The 25,136-nt window shown below is 35.3% G+C and overlaps 1 protein-coding gene and 1 long non-coding RNA gene across 3 annotated transcripts in view; one reads left to right on the forward strand and one right to left on the reverse strand.

Moving 5' to 3' along the window:
- The window catches only part of LOC136852565 (uncharacterized), a 145,616-nt gene that overhangs the window by 95,933 nt on the left and 24,547 nt on the right, over positions 1-25,136 (reverse strand). For both annotated transcript variants that reach the window (XR_010857183.1, XR_010857184.1), the window contains exon 2: positions 10,216-10,351. This is a non-coding gene — a long non-coding RNA (uncharacterized lncRNA). The remainder of the gene's footprint in view (positions 1-10,215; positions 10,352-25,136) is intronic.
- LOC136852553 (major facilitator superfamily domain-containing protein 6-like) overlaps positions 1-25,136 on the forward strand; it is a 36,980-nt gene that overhangs the window by 9,918 nt on the left and 1,926 nt on the right. Inside the window, 11 exon segments of the mRNA XM_067127319.1 lie at positions 10,232-10,354; positions 13,134-13,348; positions 13,646-13,750; positions 16,432-16,567; positions 18,206-18,318; positions 18,893-19,025; positions 19,158-19,243; positions 19,714-19,882; positions 20,303-20,343; positions 20,345-20,448; positions 23,015-23,166. Coding sequence (XP_066983420.1) covers positions 10,232-10,354; positions 13,134-13,348; positions 13,646-13,750; positions 16,432-16,567; positions 18,206-18,318; positions 18,893-19,025; positions 19,158-19,243; positions 19,714-19,882; positions 20,303-20,343; positions 20,345-20,448; positions 23,015-23,166 — 1,377 coding nt within the window.

The raw sequence follows: 25,136 nt of genomic DNA on the forward strand, positions 1-25,136 counted from the left end.
GCTTTTACTGCTGGATCATGAATGAACCCCTTTGGCAGAGAGTTTCCACAACATTAGCCACTTCATACGCTAAAGATACATCAGCACAGTCTCATAAGCTTATAACTTGCAAGCACTTTCCTGCTTACTGGATAGTAAGGTTCATCCATTCCGGTACCTCTTTCACCCCATATGTCCTTTGAAACATTTTCTTGGATTGTCTTTTCCCCCCCTCCCTCCTAACTCCAAACAACCTGTTCCATCGTTTCACCTATGCTAAACTTTTTAATACTTCTGTGTATTGCCAACTCTCTTCCGAATCTTCCACACACACCTTGCTTCCTTTATTGTTTCATTAGATGTGTGACTCACCTCTTCTGAAATCCCTCACCATTATTTTTAATCCTAAATAATTAGATAAGTCACCTACCTCCATTCTTTCACCATCCATATCAACATTCATTGCTCCATTTTCCTTGTGTCCATTCACCCTCATAACCTTACTCTTGTTCATATTTACTTTTAACACTCTCATCTTACAAACACTTCCCAACTAACTCTCTCATAAGTTCCTGCAGCTTCTCCCTACTATTCCCAGTTAATACTGGAAGCACTAGCCCTTCCAAACTTCATTCTTGACTTATTTTCATATTCTACAATTCTTCACTTCTACCTAACGTCCTTTTGCAAACTTTTCACGTTGCTCCATCCATAAAGAAAATAAATCACCAAAGAGACACACTATAACCTTTTCTCAAACTCATTTTCACACTTAATTAGTCACTCACATTTCTGCATATTTCCATATTCTAACTCATGCTCCACATTCATCATAAAAATTTTAAATGCTCTCAACAAATTACAGTCTCATCCTCAGCACCCAGTTATACTAAAAAAATGTTATGCCTCTGTATTCCAGTCTTATCTGTCACCCTTCACATTATACACAAGAACTATTAACCTTCTCCCTTATTCCTTTAGAACACTTCCCTCATCTAGACAAACCTCACACCAATGCCAACCAACCATTCAGCTTCACTTTCAGTACCATGCCAGGGCATCTCGCTTGTAATCTCAACCCCAGGTGCCTTCCATTCTGAAGCCTCTTAATTGTCCTCCTTATACCCTCAACTGTTACTTCCGCAAGCAGTCTCAAATTTACTTTAACCCTTTCACCTCCTACATCATTCATCTCTGGCACTCTCCTATCCCCCACATTCAACGAATCTTCAAAGTACTGACTCTGTCAATTAATGATTAAATTTCCATCTTTTATTTTTAGAACCAGATGCACACTAATTTTTTTCCCTTTTAAAGTGATTATCCAGATTTACATCCCAATCTTCTAAATCCCCCCTCCACCCGCACCCTTTTTCTCTGTCACTTTGTTCTTGCCCCCCTTATCTCTTAAATACCTTTACAAGATCTTTTCGTTTGTCAAGCAGTTGTATCAAAAGAAATCATTTCTTCAATACAATGTTTACCTCTTTCATGCCATCTTCCTACTTTCCTGTAACTACCAATGCAACTTGCTGACTCTATGCCCCCACGCATGACCTTTGCTTACCCTTGTATACTCCTTAAACTTTAGAGTCTAAAGCACTGATCTATTCTCACACACGTTTCCTATTATTTTAGCACCCTTCATTCCTTCGTCTGTAAATCACTTGACTTAACTAAATTTAGTCACATTTTCAGCCCTTCCTCTCCAATTAAAACTTCACGCAGTTTTAATTTTCACTTCAACCAGATAATGAACAGATATACGTTCAGTCACTCCCCCGCTACTTTCATCTATCAATTTGCTCTTCGATCTACATTGCACTAATGTATATTCTAACAAACTCATTTTCTCACTATATCCTATTTCGCATGTAAATTCTTTGAAACCACATTTATACTCTAAGCAAAGGTTCAACTAGGCCGTATCCAGTATCGATCCTTATGTAGTTTATTCCTACTGAAATTAACACGTCATGCAACTACTATAAGTCAACTGATACCAAATTTTTCTCTGTTTTTATCGCAGCTTTTCATTTGAAAAGTACATTCTAAATGCGTCGTAGTTTTTAACCTAACTGTTTGAAGAGCTCCTATACGTATACTCAAACACTCATAAAGACACTTTATATATATATATATATATATACATATATATATATATATATATATATATATATATATATATATATATATATATATATATATATATATATATATATATATATATATATATATATATATATATATATATATAGATTGGCACTATGACGTGACCTCTTAATTTTTCGACTTCACACTTTTTGGAAACGTTCTCAGGTCCAAATGAAGAACCAAATGAATAAACTTTGTGACCGATTGTTAATGTTAACCTCATTCTGACATAGGAAGCGCGGGGTTGAATCCTGCCACGGGGCGTCAGAGATTCTTCATTTAGTTCTTAGGCTTTGTGGTGACACGCGTCTCCAAAAAAAGTGTGAAGAAATCAAGAAGTTAGAAGGTTATTGTGGCTGTTAAAAATACTTATATACCTATTATAAAATAACTATTAGATTCTATACGAATGTTTCAACATGAAAAGCAATAAACGCTTAAACACTATGCTACTATGGGGAGGACAGATCTACTCCATCTCTAATAAATGTCTGAATTCGACAGATGTGTGAGCGGGAATAGATTTGAGACTCACACAGCATTTTACGGGGTCAAGTGGTTAACGTTAACCTCATTCTGACACACACAAACACACACACATACATACATACATACACACACACATTATATATGTATATGTATACATATATTTATATGTATGCATGTACACATATGTATATATACAGTACATTATATATATACATAAATGTATATATATATACATATATATATATATGTGTATGTGATTGTGGTGTGTGTGTGTGTGTAAGCAATCGTAATAACTTCTCGAAGCCTTCACACTTGTTGGACACACTTGTCACTACAAAGCCTTAGATTCAAATGTGAGAATAAGAAGAAATTCTGACGTATGTAGCAGAACTCGAACCCGCATCCGGAGCATCAGAACGAGGTCATGTTATCGACCTGACCATAAGAAGGAAAAAAGTCTGATGCTGCTCAAGCATACAGATACCTGTTGAATTCAGATATATTTATTTCAGCTGGTATAGCCCCAAGTGGATAAATGTTTTTATTGCTTTTAAGCTGATATATATAATTTTTATATATATATATATATATAAATATATATATATATATATATATATATATATATATATATATATATATATATATATATATATATATATATATATATATATATATATATATATATATATATATATATATATATATATATATATATATATATATATATACATATATACACTGTATATATATCTCGTTCAGGTCACTTTTTACCAGACACGAGGTTGTCAGCGTGACCTCGTTCAGATTTCCCGGACACGGGCTCGATACGGATTACGTCATGTTGTGAGGTCGCATGGCATCCTTTGGAACGAACATCTAAACGATAAATTCTGAAACTCTCCCTGATTAAATTCTTGTCATTTCTTACACACCTTTCTCTGAATATTTCTGCAACTTCTTTGTTTCATCGCCAACCCCATTTCTGAGGTCTCTCCCTTTTTTAAATGCAAGGCGATTTATGGGGCCTTATGCAATCACAGTCCCCGTTTACCCTTCCAAGTTTATATTTTTATTACGCATACACAGTTTGAGTATTTCCATTGCCTATCTCTCTTCTCTTATTAGAAATTCGTCGATTTTTCTTTGTTACAAAACTAGGCATTTCTTGTTATTCTCTCAGTAAGTTATTACGCTTCCATCCCTCTTTATTCGTTATAACGGTATGGTAATAAAAGTGTAATAAAACCCAATAAAGAGAATGGGGTATATTTTTTCCTGCATTATAACTACTTCGTGATGATTATAGATGCATGAATGACATATCTAATGCCCAAATATACATCATATATATTTCCGACTCCCACTGGGAAGGAAGTGTCACTTTGTTAGGACTGGTACTCTGTATTATGTTCATGTATTAGTCTTGTCAGTCCATTTGTTGGCTACACACTTACTGGGAATTGAGTTTTATATTTTGTTTTTCAACGTTCATTGGCTGATGGAAGTTCATGTTTGAGATTATTTTTATTCTGCTTTACAGTTTTCATTTTCTTGAAAGCCCAAGATCTTGCGACGATACTTTTTGCCGTTCAGTGCAAAGCAGTGCATAGTCGGGATTTGATTATCGTGCATATTTCGTCCTGTTACTGCAAGTGTATCATTCCGTTTTACAGCAAAGACAATATGTCTGAAGGTTTTAAAAAGAGAGAGAGAGAAAGGTCGACTAATACCTTTCCATCCCATCATGGCTAAGGCTGCTTTCAAACTAGAGCAATTATTCCCCAGGAAGAAAAGTTAAGTATATCTTAGTTTAACCAGACCACTGAGCTGATTAACAGCTCTCCTAGAGCTGGCCCGAAGGATTAGGTTTATTTTACGTGGCTAAGAACCCATTGGTTACCTAGCAACGGGACCTACAGCTTATTGTGGAATCCGAACCATATTATGACGAGAAATAAATTTCTATCACCAGAAATAAATTCCTCTAATTCTTCACTGGCCGGTCGGAGAGTCGAACGCTGGGCCAACAGGGTGCTATCCGAGAGCTAAACCCACCCCTCCAATGAAGAACTAATGCTTTGGGCATATTATTTATTGATGAGCTTTAGACCCCTGACTTACTTTATTTTTTGGTACCCCCTACTACATGATTTTAGCTGGGAACACAAGCCTTGTATTTATGCAAATAATACTTCTATTTATGTAGCAAATCTCTCTGATTGTTGATATTCTGAAACTGTTGGGCAATATCCACGTTCAGTAAATTACGAGACTTGAAACAGGTTCTTGATGTAAAGTTACTTTAACACTATTTAAATCATCAAGTTCTTTCCTCAGAGATCTTTCCACAGACAATGTTCTTGTCAACAAATTATTCGTAGAATATTCTAGACCGCACACCTGATCCACTTTACCTGGCTTTCCAATTTGGGTTCAGCAAATTTGCTAATTATGATCTCCCCGTATTCGATGTGACGTTGCCATTTTATTTCTGTTGCTCATAATTACTGGTAAATGTGCTGTTCATCTACATCTTAATTTTTAATCACAGAACTATATAGTCTAAATTACAAACACAAAACAAATTAACAGATTTTGTTTGCATTTGCTGGTTATCTTATTTAACAGCTCCCCTTCTTTCACGTATTTATTGGCTCTTTTGATCGAAATTTCAAGAAAAACGCATCTTGCTACTTGAAGTAATGACGATGCACGTGGATTTTTCATGTTTTTGATATATCATTGATAAAAAAATGTCTTTATCGACGACTAGAGCGGACTAGAATTAGGAGACTTATGTAATGACATAAGTCAAGTATCATTATAAACATCTGCAGTATTTGTAAACGAAAATCAAATGAACTTTTGCAACATAAATCAGTGTAGCGCCTCGTCATTGTATTCATGAGGATTAGGTACTGTAGTGAGATTTACCTCGTAAGAGAGAGAGAGAGAGAGAGAGAGAGAGAGAAAGAGGGGAGTGTGAGTGATGAATTAATCTTCAATTAACCCTACACGAACATATATACTATATATATACTATGCAAGGTAAGATCCGCATTGAAATACATGATATAACACTTCCTGTGTAATAGAAATATATATATATATATATATATATATATATATATATATATATATATATATATATATATATATATATATATATATATATATATATATATATACAAATATACAAAATTTCCGCTAACTATTGTGTACTTTTACACCATACGCTTAGTGAACGAGTCCACAGCAGCTGGGCGAGAGTTTTTTAAATATCTATTTTTAATACATAAGAAGTTTTATACCATGTACTTCATTGTAGATTTTACATTGCATTTCTGAGAAGTGTGACATAGTACTTTTTATTTTTCACACACATGCGTGCACACACACACACACACACACACACACACACACACACACACATATATATATATATATATATATATATATATATATATATATATATATATATATATATATATATATATATATAATGTATATCTATAAATACAAGACAAAAATATTTTATGTTAAAACAGAATTCCATCTAAAAAAAGAAGCCCATAAAAACTCCGAAAGGCAGAAAGTTAATGCTATATATTTCGGAGAACAACTGTCTCCCTCTACAGGCAGGTAATGATTGAAATATGAGTTACAGAAGCGGTATTTATGCCAAGAGATCCAGAGGCCAGCTGTTACGTCACTCCAGTTGACAATTTCTCCTTAATCTTCTTAATCGCTGGTTGGAGGAAGATTTTATCTATAATATCCGAGTCCCAAGCTCCTTTTGAGAGGTTCATCGTATTTCTTTGTTTAAGCAATGCTGATTTTACCACCTGACTTTTGAACCAACAATTGCTGCAATAAATTATGTGACAAATTCCAGTTTATTCTGTAATTATGGTTATTTATGTGGTTGAAAAACAGCTGAGTTCTGTTGGCCATACCTTACTGGAAGTTTATGTTGTATTAATCTCTAGGAGAGTGATTTACCTGTACAACCGATGTAGGATCGGTCGGACTGGTCACAGTCGAGGCAAGGGATTTCGTATAATCCTGTGTCTTTGGGGACTGGCTTTTGTTAGATGTTAATCACTGATTTGGCTAAGGTATTTGGGTAGGTAAAAGCAGAAGGGTTAGGTTTCCATGTGTCTGTGTTAACGTCTTAATCCTGTCTAGGTGTGTGATTTTGATTTTATTGTTGGGCGTCTCTCTAGTCTTGTTTTGAGGGGGACGGTAGACGATTATGTTAGCTTTATGGATCGCCTTCTCGATTATATGTTCAGGGTACTTTAAAGATGATAGCTGCTTATGGATAAGTTTAACTTCCTTTTCCAGGAAATCTGGGGAGCAAATCCATATGGCTCTTAAGAATAAATTGCTGGCTACGCCAATCTTGATAGAAATGCCATGATAACTAAAATCGTGAATGTATGAAAGTGAAAATATTGGTTTTCTATATACGGCAAATTTGTATTCTGTCGTGTCTCTAATTATTAAAACATCAAGAAAAGGAATTTTGTTGCCTGTTTCCTATTCAACTTTAAATTTGATGCGGGGCACTAAGGCATTTAATTTTGAAAGAAATTCGTTGAAACTGCACCACTTATTATCCCAAAATGTTAGGATATCATCTTCATATCTCATCCACAGCATGTCTTTACGTTTTATTGCATTTATTATTATAGATTCAAAATATTCTATGTATAGATTGGCTAAAACAGGACTTAAAGGGCTGCCCATGCCGTACCCGAATTTTTGTTTATAGAATGACTTCCCGAATGAAAAGACGTTATTTGATACACATAATTCAACTAACTTTATTATTTTATCTTTATGAGTTTTGGGAAGGCCATAAAAGTAAAGTAGTTTTGGGTTAATGACTTTAAATTTTTCGGTAGTTCAATGGTCTTCTTGTCTTTGCCAATTAATCTTACTCATCTCAAAAATTTGTGGGGACGTTTTGGAGGGGATTTTTCGTTCATTTGTCATAAGCGTTTGTGTCACAAAGGAGTTGGTTGATTTTGAGTAAAAGTCTGTCCATGATCACGATTTTACCGTCTTTGTCGCATCTACTTATTACAACATCTAATTTTTGTAGTGAGCAGATGGCTCTTATAAATCTACGGGGGACAGGGTACTTCTTGTTAAGGTCAGTTAATGCATTTAGTAAAATCCCTTTTAGACATATCTCTTCCCAGCTGTAATTTCTATCCGATATGAATTTGTCAAAAGCATCTATAAAATCTAGATTATTTTTCTGGTCTGGCATGAGGGCAAAGGATAAACCAACGTTTAAGACTAATTGTTGGTTTACGGTGAGGGGGTGGGGATGTTAGATAAATTTAAAACTTTATCTTGTTGTTCAAGATTGTTCTAAGCGCTATTATTAAGACACAGGAGTATATGAAATCCCTTGCCTCGACTGTGGCCAATCCGTCCGATCCTACATTGGTTTTACAGGTAAATCACTTCCCCAGAGATTAATACAACATCAATGTTTAGTAAGGTATGGTCAACAGAGTTCAGCTATTTTTAATCACGTTAATAACTATAATCACAGAATAAACTGGAATTTGTCACAATTTATAGCAGCAATTGTTGGTTCAAAAGCCAGATGGTAGAACCAGCATTGATTAAACAAAAAAATACAATGAACCTCTCAAAAGGAGCTTGGGACTCGGATATTATAGGTAAAATCTTCCTCCAACCAGCAATTAAGAAGATTAAGGTGAAATTGTCAATTGGAGTGACATAACGATTGACCTCTGGATCTCTTGGTATAAATACTGCTTTTCTGTAATTTATTTCATTCATTACCTGCCAGTAAAGGGAGACAGTTGTTCTCTGAAATATATAGCATTAATTTTCTACCTTTTGGCGTTTTTATGGGCTCCTTTTATTATATATATATATATATATATATATATATATATATATATATATATATATATATATATATATATATATATATTTACATATATACAGTACACACACACACACACACACACACACATATATATATATATATATATATATATATATATATATAATTTAAATATAATATATGTGTGTGTGTGTGTAATCACAGACACTTAACAAAAAATAAAAAGTACGTGCTTGCATCTAAAGCACTGTTATTTTTCCCAAACCCGTATCAATCTCATGAGACAGAGATTGAGACATCTGTGAAGAAAAGTGTATTCCACGTTGTGCTTTTGTTATCGTTGACGCATTATACGTGTGGAATTATCTAAGTCTATCAGCGCCTACGTTCACAAACATCAGAAAGTGTGCGTCTGCATATATAACCAAGCGGAGTCAATGTCTACAAAAGCAGCTAACGTAGTGTGTACGTACATTTGTCCAAGTCATCTCTAGAAGAATCATAAGAGTTTTTTTCATGCAGGATGTGTGAATTTACGCAACGAACGATATAAAAAAAAAGGAAACAAAAGAACTGGACGTGTGGTTCATCTAAAATTAAAGACACGACGTCTAACCCCTAGCTAATGTAAAATTAATATCACGAATCAACCAGGTATGGTTTAACTATGGGTTGAATCCTCGTTTGAGAAAAAAAAAAAAAAAGTGGTGGGCTTTACCTTGAGAATCAGTAATGAATGTGATGTCTAGATGGTTCCTCTTTGTACAAAATTGTACTTTTGTCTTTTTGTTTTTGTATTTGTTACTACAACTATCTTGGTGTAAGTCTGCCTTGCTTTTTTTATCATATATTTCAAAGGATCTTTCTTGGTTTCCATTGTGTATAAATTACCATTTATAGAGAGAGAGAGAGAGAGAGAGAGAGAGAGAGAGAGAGAGAGAGAGAGAGAGAGAGAGAGAGAGTGAGAGATCCTTTTAGTCTTCATTTAAAGGTTACGATGTTTAACAAGACAACAGCAGCAACGATAATAGTGATAATGTCTGTACAATTAATTACTGGCATCACAAGTCAAGTCCACCGGTGGTTACCTGGTAAAACCGTTGGTTTCTTAACGGTGCTCTGACTTGCATTTTTGGACAGGAAAATCTATTATTGGTCCCATAAGTATTTTCCTCTTTTAAGCTAAAGATTTTGTATGTTCAAACATCTCTATGTATATTCAAGCATGTATAAAATAGTACATGCCCATGTAATTATAATAAAAGACTGGACTGAAATCCAGGCTACTATAATTGAGTTTAAGATAGTTTCTTGAAACAGTTTAAGAAAGTTATACAGCTGAATTTAATCTTCTTGCTAACTGTGTAATTATTTAGGTGCCTTCATGTTGAACTGAGACTTTCACTTCTTTTAGGAAGATGTTGCCAAATATTTCCGGGAATACTATATAGCAAACTAGTTAACAGCTTTATCGAGGCCATTATCTTGTGTTTCACGTGTCCCTAAAACATACCCTGTAGGATTTGGTTTCTATGAATTTCCACAGAAAACGTTAGAACTTAATCTTAAACCCGGCGCTGCATTGTCACCGAGCCTGACACAAGCTCACGAGCAACTGTTCTAATTCATTTCCAAGCAGTGCAGTGCTGTTTGATATATACAACGTGAGAAAATGTTCCTGTAATACATTAACTTACCGACATCTCTCATCAGGCGTGGTGGCCTTTTTGCCATACTTGGTGCTCCACATGCAGCAGCTGGGCATCACAGTGGAGGAAATCGCCACCATGTATGCTGTTCTTCCACTCGCTTCTCTCATTGGACCTCCTATAACTGGTAAGATAAGTCTGAAATTAATATGCAGTGACAAATAGTTTACTTACAATTAAGCAAATGGACAAACGCAAACACAACAAGATATCCAGTTATCGAAGAATCTTTTTATGACTTAAGTATACCTTAGTTTTACCAAACCACTGAACTGATTAACTGGGTTGTAAGTCTTTTAAAAAATCAAATTGCAAATTTTTGTAACATCCTTTATGCATGGATAATTATAGGCATGTTTATAAAAGTTCATGTCTATGAACGAATGTATGGGTACTTATAAATTAAGTATACCTTAGTTTTACCAGACCACTGAGCTACTGATTATCAGCTCTCCTAGGGCTGGCCCGAAGGATTAGACTTATTTTGCGTGGCTAAGAACCATAACAATTACACATGCATGCATAGTATATATTCACAAGTATAACCATCCCAAAAACTGCTAATGATTAGACATTAAATTAGAAAAGCCATAGAAGTATACATTACTAGTCTTCTGAGAGAGCCAAGCCTGTGGCACTTTGGCTCCTTTTAGTTAAATTTTCTGTTTATGGCTTCTGTCAATATCTCTAAGTTGAGTTTTTTTCTACTGTAATTAACGACGCTACACATTCCTCATTCATTATCTTCGAGGGGTCCTTCGTAGATTTAATCCTATCTATCTCTTGCCTCTTTCTTTTCTTGAGCTATGATCTTCTTCAAACCCTTTTTTTTTTTGTTCTGCTCCTTTATGTGGATAATTTTACACTCTTCAAACCACCTCTCTTTCAGTTAACCCGTCTGGAAAACTTCTACCAAATACAGTTTTGCTTTAAAAACCAAGCGGACTGCGACGGTACCTAGGACTTGGGTTAAACGGAACTGGGTTCAGTTCATTTATCCGTAAACAAAATTGTTTCATATCTCATTGTTTAATAACAATTTAATCTACTGAAAACGTATAAATAATAGCATCAGATTAAATCCCGTTTTAGAATTTGCATGCCAAACAGTGCAGTTTTCATTTTTTTTATGAATTCCATAAGCATCTTAACATGAAGGAGTAATATTCAGCTACGTGATTTGTCCATTTGGGCTTTGGTCTCTCTTTACATAAAATCCACAAGGCGATAGTTATTAATCATAAAAAAGATGATCTGAAAACTATTGCTTTTCTGCTTTCATAAACACAAAACAGTTAATACACACTTGCGGTAGAAAACAAAAGGCCGTATTTTAAAGTTACCGTTAACAAATTTAATGGCCAGGTTTATTTGCCGGAACTCTATCGCGGAAAATCCGGAACTCCCGGAACCCTCAATAACTTTATTTGTAAAGATATTTTTTTTAATATGAGGAATCGTTGTAAAGGTAAAGTTTTCAGCTTTAGTTTGATGGATCATTTGTTGGTTTTCATTTGTAAATGGCGTTTGAAGCCCCCAGATAATTAGAACATGTCTAGAAGCGTGTAAACTGGCATTTGAAGAAAACCCGAACTCACCTTTGCAGTAATCGTTACGGAATATGTTAGATGACAGACGTGTCCTGTCAATACAACTACCGAAAATCGACACAGGTAGTTACAGTACTGGCCGGGTAGGTCCCTTTAATGGCGCGTCATAAAAATTTCACACTTTATTACGCAGTATAAAAAGGAAGCTCTTTACACATGATGATAACAACAACAGTTGACAGTCATAGTTTCTTTTGTAAATATCAGCACATACATAAAACAGAGATATGAGACATAATCCTATTAAAAAAATTACTAGAGTGGTCAGCATGTTGAAGGATTACAGACATTCCGATTTCATTGCCTTTGTCCCTATTGTACATGTTTCGGACAAGTAATTATTTATACTCAAAACCAGTCTTGATTAATTCTAAATATAGTCTTTATATATATATATATATATATATATATATATATATATATATATATATACATATGTATATATATATTTCCAAACACATAAATACTAACGGAAATACAAGCAAAAACCCGATTACAAGGAAAACACTATCAATACTGGACACGAGATGACGGACCACATACGGGTTCATGATGAGCAACTTAATGCCTAGGCCAACAAGTTACTAACAGCACAGAACGATATTCTGCAGATGCAAATGGGAAGCTTCGACAATTATTATGGAATGTCCTACTTTTCTTATGCCGAATACGATGTGTTAAAAAAAAAAAAAAAAGCTGGCAAGATAAATAACGGCCGTTGTACAGACGAATCGACAACACAGAAAGAACAAGAAACTCATCGGTAACCATGGAACAGCGCCAAACACAACTGGTTCCTTCAATAAGTCCAAAATTTTATATCCAGAATAACTTAAACAAACAATCCTGTCGTTGGTTATGTACTTGCTAAAGTACTTAACCTGTGAGTTTCCTTCAAATAGCAGTTTACGCGCTTCTGGACATGCGCTATTATTAGGGCTTTAAACTCCATTTACATACAAAAACCAACAAATGATACATCACATTATACATCACATTAAAGCTGAGAACTTTACCTTTATAACGATGCCTTAATATTAAAAATATCTTTACAAACAAGAAAGTTATTGAGGGTTCCGTGAGTTTGGATTTTCCGCGAAAGGGCTCCGGGAAATAAACCTGGCCAGTTTAATCTTTGGTTGAAGATCCATCACAGAAAACGAAACCTTACACAGCACGATATTGCAAAATATACTTTTGTTTCATAATTACTGAAAGCTTATTATGAATGATGTTTTCATATTGTAAGTTGGAGACTAAATTCACATATTAATATTCTTTTATGGTAATCAACAGGACTTGTGGCCGACAAATTTGGAAGGTATGGTTTTATGTTCAACATCAACATCATTTTGACGGGATTGTTCCATACCCTTCTCCTTCACGTGCCTCCGGTGCCCAAAAATAATTTGAGCTTACAGTGTGGCTCCCATGGGCACAGTCTTACTTGGGCATCATGTGACGGTTGTTATAAAGTGAGAAACAACACCAACAGCCTTGTTCAGCTGAAGGTAAGTTCTAAAGTCTCTACCAAATGAATGAAGACGATGTTAGTTTACGAAGAATTCTGAGCAAGTTCATTTTTGATAGGCTAATGACGCCTATTTTTTTCCTTTTTTGTAGAATTACTGTCCTTTTCTGTATCAAAGCTTAAGCTTCACCTTTAGTGTTTTTCATCTTTTGGTCGTTCTTCTTGATCTTTAAAAATCTGAGCAGTTAACATATGCATCCGTCGCATATTCGAGACAATAACTTAGTTTTAAGCCAACTTAAACCGGATAGCAATATACATTTTCAATACTTTTCAGAACTGTTTCTTCACTTGTCCAGACCAGCAGGAAGAAGTGAGCATGTGCTATTCGAAAAAACTCAGTGGCGTTTCGCATTGCGTAAATTATAATCTCACTGATGAAGTAAGTTATATTGAAATTTTCTTAAATTTTCTTGTATTTTTCGGAAAAGCTTTGAATGTCTAGGAATGGACTAACCATGCCTTTATGAATTTACTTCCATTGGCATTTAGATGATCTTCATCAACTGAAGGGTGTACCGAGTAGTGTACAGTTAAACAGCAGAACATGCATTTCTTATGGAATGCTGAAACAATATATTGAAAAGTCACATTCTTGACTTCCACTTTCAGCTGATTCTGCTCTAAGTGATTCCAGCGTTTCTTAACTAGGTGCTAAGGGTCCTTCATCTTAATGCACAAAAAGTCATCAGTACAATTGCTCGGCAAGGAATTTGTGAATGGACTGTTTTCAATGTTTATTCATCTCCTTCGATGAATTTTCATTCCAAGTAGCCATCATTTCTTTTAGAAACATTCACTGGTTCAGGTTTTACCTAAGAAAGAAACTGGTGAAGCCTATCAACTACAACTCAGTAACAATTCCTTCATCTGTTAACAAGATAGCTGAAACATTTTTAGATGCTATGAATCTAACTCTGTTTCACAAGTTGTGCTTTCCTGACATGCCACTTTCTCAGACAACAGCTGCTGATAGTGAGTGCAGTTTTCACATATCATGACCTACTACTGAACTTTTTCATTCTGCTCATTTTTTCGTCTTTTCAGTATGAGGTATTAGGAAAATCTTGGGTTGCTGGTTTGGCACTTCCGGAGCTCCCGAAGGACTTAGTTTGTATGAATCCCTGAAGAATTTATTCACTCCATTTATATTCCAGAGTTGTCTGAAATATTCAATCTTTTGCTACTGTTTACATATTTATGGCTTATACTCTCTTTTTTCAAAAGTCAAAAAAGACAATTCATTCCTTCTCCCACTTTGGATTCTCTGCTGGAATGTAGTGGCATTATGCTAACTTTCCTTATAAGCAGAGTGGTGAAAACTGGTTCACTCGCCAAGAACCCGCATCTTGAGCACCTTAAACTTTGGGCTTTCAAAGACAGACACACTAATATGTTTAAAGGTATGTGTGCATCCCCAAGGAAGATCTGAAAACAATGTATTGCTTTCCTGCACTGATGATAATCCAGTTCAGATGGGCCACGTTAGCAAAGTACAAAGTAACGAAGTGTTTTTTGTCGAGTAAACTTCGATCCCTGTCTCCTATTCTTAAGGTTCTTTGCCGATCCAACTATTTATACCCTTTTTTCTTTTGACCAACTCAAGAAACTTCACTCATGACACAGGAATAATGACAGTTGGCTTGACAGGCTCAGCAACTACATTCCAAAGACTAAAACTATGAACTGTCCTTAGCTGGGGACTCCTAGTTGGGAAATTCGGAATGACTGGTGATTCTCTCATTTCCGATTTCAATATTGCCTCAGTAACTTCTTGTCTTTGGTTATCATTTAACAGATTTATTAAGTTTTCTTTATACTTATTACTTCTTAGTTAAGTTCTGGATTTTTACTATGAAATTACCAAATTCCACAGAGAGGGGAAATTATAACAAAATACGTAGATATAATTGTCATTATTTTCTTGGTATAAACACGCCAGGTCTCAAAGGGACATGAGAGGCAAAAGACATGCAGCTGACCACGGCACTGCAAGCTTTCAGGACACCCCAGTCACCTGCTAACTGGTATAATAGCTGAGCTGTTAGCTACATGTAGAAAACTGCAGGCCCTAAAATCTAGTTCAAGAGAAATATTTCAGAATGGAATCAGGCATCATTTAAAAAGGAATGTTTTAGGTAATTTGTTACCACCGATTTTTTCTAAGCAATGTGCATAACGGATTTGTAAATGGATAAACTTATTTCTTTGTCAACTGGATCTGGAAGTCATGTCCACTTCTGGGTCGAACAAGTGATAATAGCCATGGGCACAAGTAAGTCGGAACCGGCCTAAAGCCCAGCATTACAAAGAAGTCCATTTGCTATCGCACCTCAACATCATGTGGCGAGACCTGCTGATACCATGTTGCCGTAGGCCCACGGCAGAAGTGCCTGGGATACCAGGGGCGGATGCATGTACTCACTAGAATGTTTTGGCGAGGAATAAGCGCACAAGATTTAGATTTGGGCTCTTAATAGAGAAACCAAAGCTGCAGAAGGAAATTACCTTTCTTGCTTCCATACTGACAGATCTAAATTGATTAAACTACTAAAATGTGGTGGAAATGACATACGTTTCCATGAAACACGTGGGAATTTGTGTGGCTACACAGAAATTCGTTGGTGGTAGACACACTAAAAACTATTCTAACACATGTGGGTTAAAACAGTTAGTTTGCTCAAAGAATGGAATGAATAAAAGAGAAGTGGTACGTGATTTTCGAAATGTCACAAATAGCCCAGCTCATTTACAATTCCTTCCATTCAACGCTAATACTTAGGGAACCTCACCCTGCTTTTGCATTCTCCTGCCCTCTGTAAGTTCTGTTACAAGAACTGGGATTATCCATTTCTATGAAGTTATGCCATATACATAAGACATACATACATACATATATATATATACATGTATGTATATTACTTTTATATATACGTGGTTGTGCATATATTATGAAAGTATTTCCAAATTTTTTCTTAGCACTTAACTATATAATTCATTGATAAATACTACTGGCAGTTTTGCTGTTATTCGTCTTCTAATTCTGTGTCATTTCTATTCAAGATCATCGTCAACGGAACCCTGAGATCCTGGGCGAAGAAAACCTGCTCGCACACCTGGTCTGAGCTGGTCTATAACAACACTGCTTACGATTTGTTCACCTGTCAGTCGCAGTGCCCTGTCATCTGTGATATTGCAGGTAACAACAATATTGTTCAACACTTTTGGTGATGAGGACTCGTTTACCTAATGCCTAATCTGGTGCTGACTCTAACTCCTAAAGATACCATTGCCCACCCAATCAATAAGTTTGTTCCTGTAATACAGTAGTTCTTGGGTGTTCAGGGTTTACCGGCTTTCCCTTCCGGGAGCAAATTCCTCGTTTATTAATGGACTTTGCTCAGTCCTTCATGTTGGACTTCTAAAATACAAATTTCTCGAAGATAGGAGAAAGGATACCATCTAGGTCCTTATAAGCATTGTTGCTTGATAAGCGTCTATGCACAGCTCTGACTGCAGTACTTTCTTATGAAATCGCTGCAGAGAACAGAGAAGCAAGAACATAATACCCAGGGAGATCTTCCACTGAAAGTACTCTCTATCGAGAGGTATTACATTTTTGTTAGATATTTACATGGATACATTTTATGCGCACAAATCTCTACTACAACATATATATATATATATATATATATATATATATATATATATATATATATATATATATATATATATATATATATATATATATATATATATATATATATATATATATATATATATATATATATATATAAAATACATATCTTAGAATATGTAGATGATTCTTTTTAAACAACAAAACTCCACAAGATTTATGAAGTTTGCGTAACAGATTGCGTTATATATCTAGAGAGAGAGATGGAACTCAAAATATATCTTGAAAAAAAAAAAAAGTGATGAGGGCAGAATAAGCACACATGACGAAATAACATCAGACGGAGAAAGGGTTAATGAGGTTGAATCTTTCAAACAAGTAGGGATAATAACTTCCTGTACAGGCTTTCTTGAGTTGGAATTTAGTTAAAGGCTTCAAAAGGCAAATCAGGCAATTGGCGGGCTGAATAAGATTTGGAAATCAAATGAACTTGAACTGCAGACAAAAGCAAGATTATTCGTAGGTTTATTAAGATTTGCATTGCTGTATGGACATAAATCGTGACATGACAGTGAAACCATTTTCCAAAGGGTTTGCCGATACAAAAATAAAGCTGTAAGAAGAATATTAGGGGTCGGATGGCTGGATAGAGAGAGAAATGATACCAAGAGGGAAATTGCGGAGGTTCCATTTGTAGATGAGATGGGCTGGCCATGTCTTTCCCACAACCCCTGGTTAAATGATACTTGGTTGTGTCTGCTGGGCTCCTATAAGAACCAGAAGAGTTGGAGATCAAGGCCTACTTATATGAGAACTATGAAAATGGAAGCTGGAGAAGAGATTAAATTTGTGAAAAGCACAGGAAAGACATGAATAGCAGGATTTTACAAAGGTATCTGTATGTTCGTTAAGACCTCGTAAAGTCCATATACAAAAATAAGGAATCGCTGGAATTACCAAATGGTGAGGATCACAGCACTATAATTTGCAATTTAACCAGTTTGGGGCCCTCGGCGTTGCCTGTGAACCAAAATGTAATAATCATGATACACTGATCTTTATTGGGAGGTGGAAAATTCACTGTGACCTCCCTGAATTTTCCCGGCGTGTAGTGCAGGTTTTCGTTTGTATGTAAATTAGAAAGGTGTAACATAACGACTGCTAAGGTTCACTGATACCAATTTAACTTTTTCTTTTTAGGTGTTCAACAGTGTCACGAACTTTTGAAGATCGGTTCAAATCGCACTTTCTGGGTCTACTTCGGTCTGCGACTCCTAGCAACTTTCTTCCTGGCTTCTGCATTCACCATGTTGGTACGCTATACACACGCGTACACACACACACACACACACACACACACACACGTACACACACACACACACACACACACACACACATATATATATATATATATATATATATATATATATATATATATATATATATATATATATATATATATATCATACAGAAGGTTTCAAGTTAGTTTATCCACACAACTTTCAGTTAATGTTTGCAATCGAGTTTCCATCTGAAATTAGCTATTCACTTAATACCCAATTTTATAAAGAAAACTTTTTTTAAATATTTAAAATTCGCCTTTGAATTTAACATTTCACTTCAGGTACAAAATTTGCCTGCGAGGATTTGTTTCTTCCTCGTCTTCTTATGCATTTTTAATCTATCGTTCTTCTCTCAATCTCCATTTTCCTTTTGTAATCCAGATTTGTCACGCATCAAAAAACGGCATTTGTACTTGACCCATTAACTTTAATTAAAAATTGTCCCCTTTGGTTCAGAATCTGTCCGATAGTACTAAGATGAAACACGAAAACACTAAAACGTTTTTTCTATTCGTCGTCACTCATCTTTTCATCTGGCCCTCAGGATGCCACCACTTTAGCTGAAATCAAGAGGCATAAGGGTGAATTTGGCAAACAGAGAGTCCTGACTATGCTAGGGTTCTCCATTATCCCTTTGATTGCAGCCATAATCATTGACAACAGGACTGGTCCCACAGGTTAGTACTATAATAGTAGTAGTAGTAGTAGTAGTAGTGATGGTGGAAATGTTCTAGGTTACACTGACGATTACCCGTCATGCAAAAATGATAAACAATCGCATAAAACATTGTTTTCGATTTGAAATGCAGGTGAAGCTGACTACATGCCAGCCTTTTATCTGGGCGATGCTATGTTGGCGATTAGCGTTATCCTGATTGCCAGATTGGACCTTGAGGTTAGTGCAGAAATTTGGAGTTTTAAGAAATTTTCATTTTTGAAAAAAAACCAGAAATTGCATGCGAACATCATTCCTTCTGGTAAAAGATGGATATATCAAAACTTTATACTTAACTAATTGCTTAACATGCTTTTGTTATAGCTTATCTTGAACAAATCAAGGTGATGCATGGATGTAATTACTCCACAAGTAGTAATTCGATTTGTATCGCCCCAGTCACATCATAGTTTTAATGGAATTCAGATCGTTTCAAGTTTTATAAATTTTATTGTCTCAAACTATGTGTGTTTTGACTGTCATAACTACTCAAAATAGAGCACCATAAAGAAGCATACCTTATAAATAAACAAACAAATAAATAGATAAATAAATACACACACATATATATATATATATATATATATATATATATATATATATATATATATATATATATATATAAAGCAGTGCCTCGTTACACCTCATAGGTTGAGCTGCCGCAGGACAGCCTAACGAAAGGCTTGAAGCAAATCATCACCCGTCCAGAAATTGATATTTTCCTGCTGCTCATTCTCATCTTGGGGTCCAACTTCGGATTCATTGAGAGTTACCTTTTCGTCTTCTTGAAAGAGCTGAACGCTCCTAATTATCTTCTGGGTAAGAAACATTAAACTTCTGATTTTCTTGTTAGCACAAGATTTTTTCTTATACGAATAATTACATAATGCATGTAACTTTAATTACATTGGTGATATATTGATTTCTTTGAAGCTATTTGACTGTCTATATGAGTTTGAGCTTTATTTGAACTGCAATGGTCAGTCACAAACTTGAATTAAAGACGTTTAGCTCTTACATTTGCGAAACTCCTAGACTTCGTTCCATCTCTTAAAAAAAAAAATAGTGCTCACTACGAAAACCTTATTGCAAGCAAAGAAGTTATTCCTATGAAAACTCAACAAGTCAGAACTGTGCATAAACAAATCCAATGGTCACAAAACTTTGCACAGGCTAGCTTGTAAATCCACGAACATTAATTGATTTCGTTCATGATTTTTGTGTTTTCTTTTCGCCTAGGCCTAACTATGACTGTTGGATGCCTGACCAGCGTTCCCTATGCTCTTCTGGGCTGATCCAATCGTGTCTTGGATGGGGAGACACAACGTCTTTCTCATTTCCTTCATTGCCTATGCCGTGCGGATGTTTGGCTACTCATACATCAAGTACGTATCCTGAATCCTAATGATTGTGGTACTATGTTATACTTGATTTGTACACACGAATATACTCCTCACTCTCTCTCTCTCTCATATATATATATGTATATATATATATAAAAATATATATATATATAAAATATAAATATAAATATATATATATATATATATATATATATATATATATATATATATATATATATATATATATATATATACATAATATAACGTCAATATCTATAACGAAGGCGCTGAATCATAGGAAGAACCTCTTAATAGAAAACCTCAACAAAAATAGCATCTGTATACTTTCACACACAAAGTTTCATTAATAGCACATCAAATACCTGTATGCAAATTGTGTCATTCCCCTCTGTCTTGCACATGCTATTGTATTTCTAAATATTAATGACTTCCTTTTCCAGTGCATTTTTAATGCCGTATATTCAAACATTCTTGGTTCTTTCTATACTCCCCAATTTTAACCCTCCCGACCTATACACTCTTTTCACAAGTCTATCATCCATCATTATCTTCATTGGGCAAACCTTCCCAAAACACCCTGATCCATCCTTTTACCTACCCTTCCATCTTTACCACCTCACTGCATAGCATCAAATTTATCATCCTTTCAAGTCTTATTGCACCACATAGGCCTATGCTATGCAAAAAGTTCATCTCAGTACCTTCATACACAGAGTTGGATCAACAATCCCTTCATATATTCCAACATTAGCTTTCTTACTCTCTTCCCAATGTTTTCCCTCCATCCTGCTAGCTTAAGTTTACTACTTTACTTTATTTTACCGAAATTTATGACTTACTACCAAAAACCTATACAGATGGACCACTTCTATTCTTCTGCCATCCGTATCAACATTCTTTGCTTTACTTTCCTGGTTTGTATTTGCCCTACTAACAATACTCTTGTTTACATTATTTTACTCTCAACTTTCTCCTTTTGCAAACACACCACTAGTGTCTATAGTTTCTCTTCCGTAGGCTATTTAATACTACATCCTCTACAAACATCAATAATTGCATATTCCATTCATAATTAATTCATGATCCCACAACCTTGCACCTACATCCACTGTCCTTTTTCTGACCTCTCATATCACTTTATCCATTTGCATATTGAACAGCCATGGAGACAGCACTTTCTTGCCTCACACCACAGGTGCTTTTACAACAAACCAGTCTTTCTCCCGTCTGCATATTCAGCCATATGAATTGATTTCATAACTATTTTTAATATCTCTCAACAACCCATACTCCCTGCTGTACTATATAACACTTCATATTACCCATCTCTGTTGATTATACCACGAACATTTTCAAGGTTCTTGTATCCCCACATCCTACACCTTATAATAACCTATACTGTTCTTTTCCTGTCTGTCACCTGTCTTACTTAACCAATCAAAAACCTATCATATACGTTCTCTTGCCCATTCTTCTGATAAATTTCCACTATCCTGGCATAACTTACAATCTCTGGCCAGCCACTCAGCCATTATCACCACTATACCTCTACATTTCACTCGTAACCCCATCACCTCCTGTGCCTGTCTCGTCTTCAGTCATTTCATATCACCATACCTCCTTACAAACTCAGCAGTTGTCGCTGTAAGTTTTCTCCTGCTTACTCCACCCCTCTCCTCCAGTCATTCTTCCATGTCCAAACTGTAACAATGTGTGTTACTAAAGACTTAGAAGAGACTTGGAGGGCCTATGGAGGATAAGGTTGAGATGCATTAAGGGGCAGTTGAAGCAACTTTATGGAAGTGAAGTGTGAATGCTGAATAAAAAAAAAAAGATTGAAACTAATAAGATTAATTGATTATGTAGTATATGTGGCGTAACAAAATTAAAATGTGGTGATTCATAGAAGAGATAGTAGAAAAAAAGTAAGAGAAGTGCGATGGTCGATCAGAGTGTTTTGAGATGGTTCAGTCTTGTGGAAAGAATGGAGGATTATGTCAGGAATACAAGGGGGTTTCGGGCGTGGGAGACCTAGAAAGTGCTGGGTTAAGGCTGCGGAAATGATATTGTAAAACAAGGGCCTTTATGTACAGAAAGCGTGATATTGTAAGCAAGGCAGAGATGGAGGGTGTAGGGGAGTGGGTCTCTCAGCTGAGGAGTCTTCTGTGCAAGAGTACGAACTGGCTAATGCTGTGAAAGACTTATGCACAAGAGGTTCATCCATGGTCCATTAGTATGAATATGTCAGTAACCAATGTATTGTTTTTTCTTTACAGTCAAACCCATTAGGAGAAACATCTTCAAGTAAAAACTGCTGTCTGTCTATCTATTCAGGCACACACACACACACACACACACACACACACACACATACACATATATATATATATATACATATATATATATATATATATATATATATATATATATATATATATATATATATATATATATATATATATATATATATATGCATGGACAAATTCCCACTAAAACTTAGAATCTTATAGAGATGAACTCTTCAGGATCGGTGTGGGAAAATCACCATGATACCTTATGACTAATAAAATCCCTTTCATTCCAACAGAAACCCCTGGTTGTGTTTCCCATTTGAAGCTCTTGAAGTTTTTACTTATCAGCTAATGTGGGTGGCCGCTGCAACCTACTGCCCCATTTTGGCACCAAAAGGTCTGCTTGCTACCATGACTGGGGTCGCTGGTGCTGTTCACTATAGCTTTGGTTAGTGACTGAATATTTTTTTTTTTTGCGTCATTCTGAGTCTACACAAATATTATAGTTGTGATTTATAGTTATTAAAAGACTGTGTAATGTTTTCCGTTACCATCAAGCAATAAAGATTATTTTAAGAAATCGCAGATCGATGGTAACGTCAGTATAGGTCTAGGCATCCATTTATCTCTTCCTTCATTAGACGAAGAGAACAGTTGCTATAGCCGATTCACTTAAGGTAGATTCTTGGGCCTACGAGACGTTTGTTTGGCGGCCTCTGATTGGCTGGTACTGGGAGGTTTGCAGCTCGCTTGCTGATTTCATTTTAATGTCTTTAGCTCAGAAAACTTGAAATATCTTTACAGTTCTTCATTTATCTCACGTTTTACACAAGATAGGAAAGTTTTGGTCATACCATAGGATTCGGTATTAATTATACAAATAAATCACGATTTCCTGAAATCAGTAAGATAAAACAAAAAGGAATTACAACGAGTAAAAGTGAAGAGAGAAGCATTTCATTCTTTATACCTGTTTTTACATATCGCCGGATTTTGCATCATTCATGCGATCAAGATAAAAATAAAACTTGTGTTTTCATACAACAAATTCACCCTGAATATGCTGGTGCTTTCAGATTTTAGATGCGTGTGATATGTGAAGAGAAAATGAAGAATATGTCTTATTAAGTTGCATCCGTTCTTGACTCAGTTTGGCAGTAGAAACCGAGAGACGGTGATCTGCAAAGCTGAAGCGCCGTTGACAGTTGCCAATTAGCAATATGAGACGTTAACAGTTTCAACATATTTACCGTATCGTTATGTCATTACATTTTCTGTAAATAAAAGCATAGAATTCCTATTATGAATGTCGAAAATTTTCACTTCAATATCATATAATTATGTCCGTGTGTCTGGACATATCTAATAAGAAAAAATTTATAATCATTTAGATACATCTGGATGTGTTGGCTTCAATTTAGGCTGGGTGAGAAATTTGCGTACTGTAGGCTACATGATAAATAACAGGCTTTAACAATTATCAAATATAACATGTATATAGAGGAATAAACGTTCTGGTGTAAGAGCAGCTCAAACAAATTCTGAAAAAGACAGAATTTTATATTCGTTACATCGCCAATGGATATTATGGTAAGAAATAAAAAGATGTACTTTCGTTCACTGAATGAACATATAAAAACCATCAGCTTTTCGTGTTATTGAACAGAGGAGCAAGCGGCCATAATAATGAACTCATTATTATTTAGCCCGTTATTTATCATGTAGCCTAGAGTATGCAAATTTTTCATCTAGACTACATTGAAGCCAACACATCCAGATGCATCCCTATGACTATTCATTTTTTATTATCAGATATGTCCAGACATAGGGACATATATGATATTGGAGTGAAAAAGTTCGGCAGTCATAATGTGAATTCTATGCATTTATGTACAGAAAATGTAGTGACATAATAATACGGGAAATATTGTCGAAACTGCAAACTCCTCTTATCGCTAATTGGCAACTGTCGACGGCGCCTCAACGCTCTCGCTGTTTGCAGATCACCGTCTCTCGGCACTACTGCCAAACTGAGTCAAGTACGGATGCAACATAATAAGACACATTCTTCATTTTCTCTTCACATATCACACGGATCTAAAATCTGAAAGCACCAGCGTATTCAGGGTGAATTTATTGTATGAATATACTAGTTTTATTTTATCTCGATCGCATGAATGATGCAAAATCCGACGATATGTAAAAACAGTATAAAGAATGAAATGCTTCTCTCTTCACTTTTACTCGTTGTAATTCCTTTATGTTTTATCTTACTGATTTCAGGAAATCATGATTTAGTTGTACAATTAATACCGAATCCTATGGTATGACCAAAACTTTCCTATCTTGTGTAAAACGTGAGATAAATGAAGAAATATAAACATATTGCAAGTTTTCTGAGCTAAAGACATTAAAATG

Source organism: Macrobrachium rosenbergii, chromosome 3, assembly GCF_040412425.1.
Source record: "Macrobrachium rosenbergii isolate ZJJX-2024 chromosome 3, ASM4041242v1, whole genome shotgun sequence".
In the NCBI taxonomy this organism is placed as follows: domain Eukaryota; kingdom Metazoa; phylum Arthropoda; class Malacostraca; order Decapoda; family Palaemonidae; genus Macrobrachium; species Macrobrachium rosenbergii.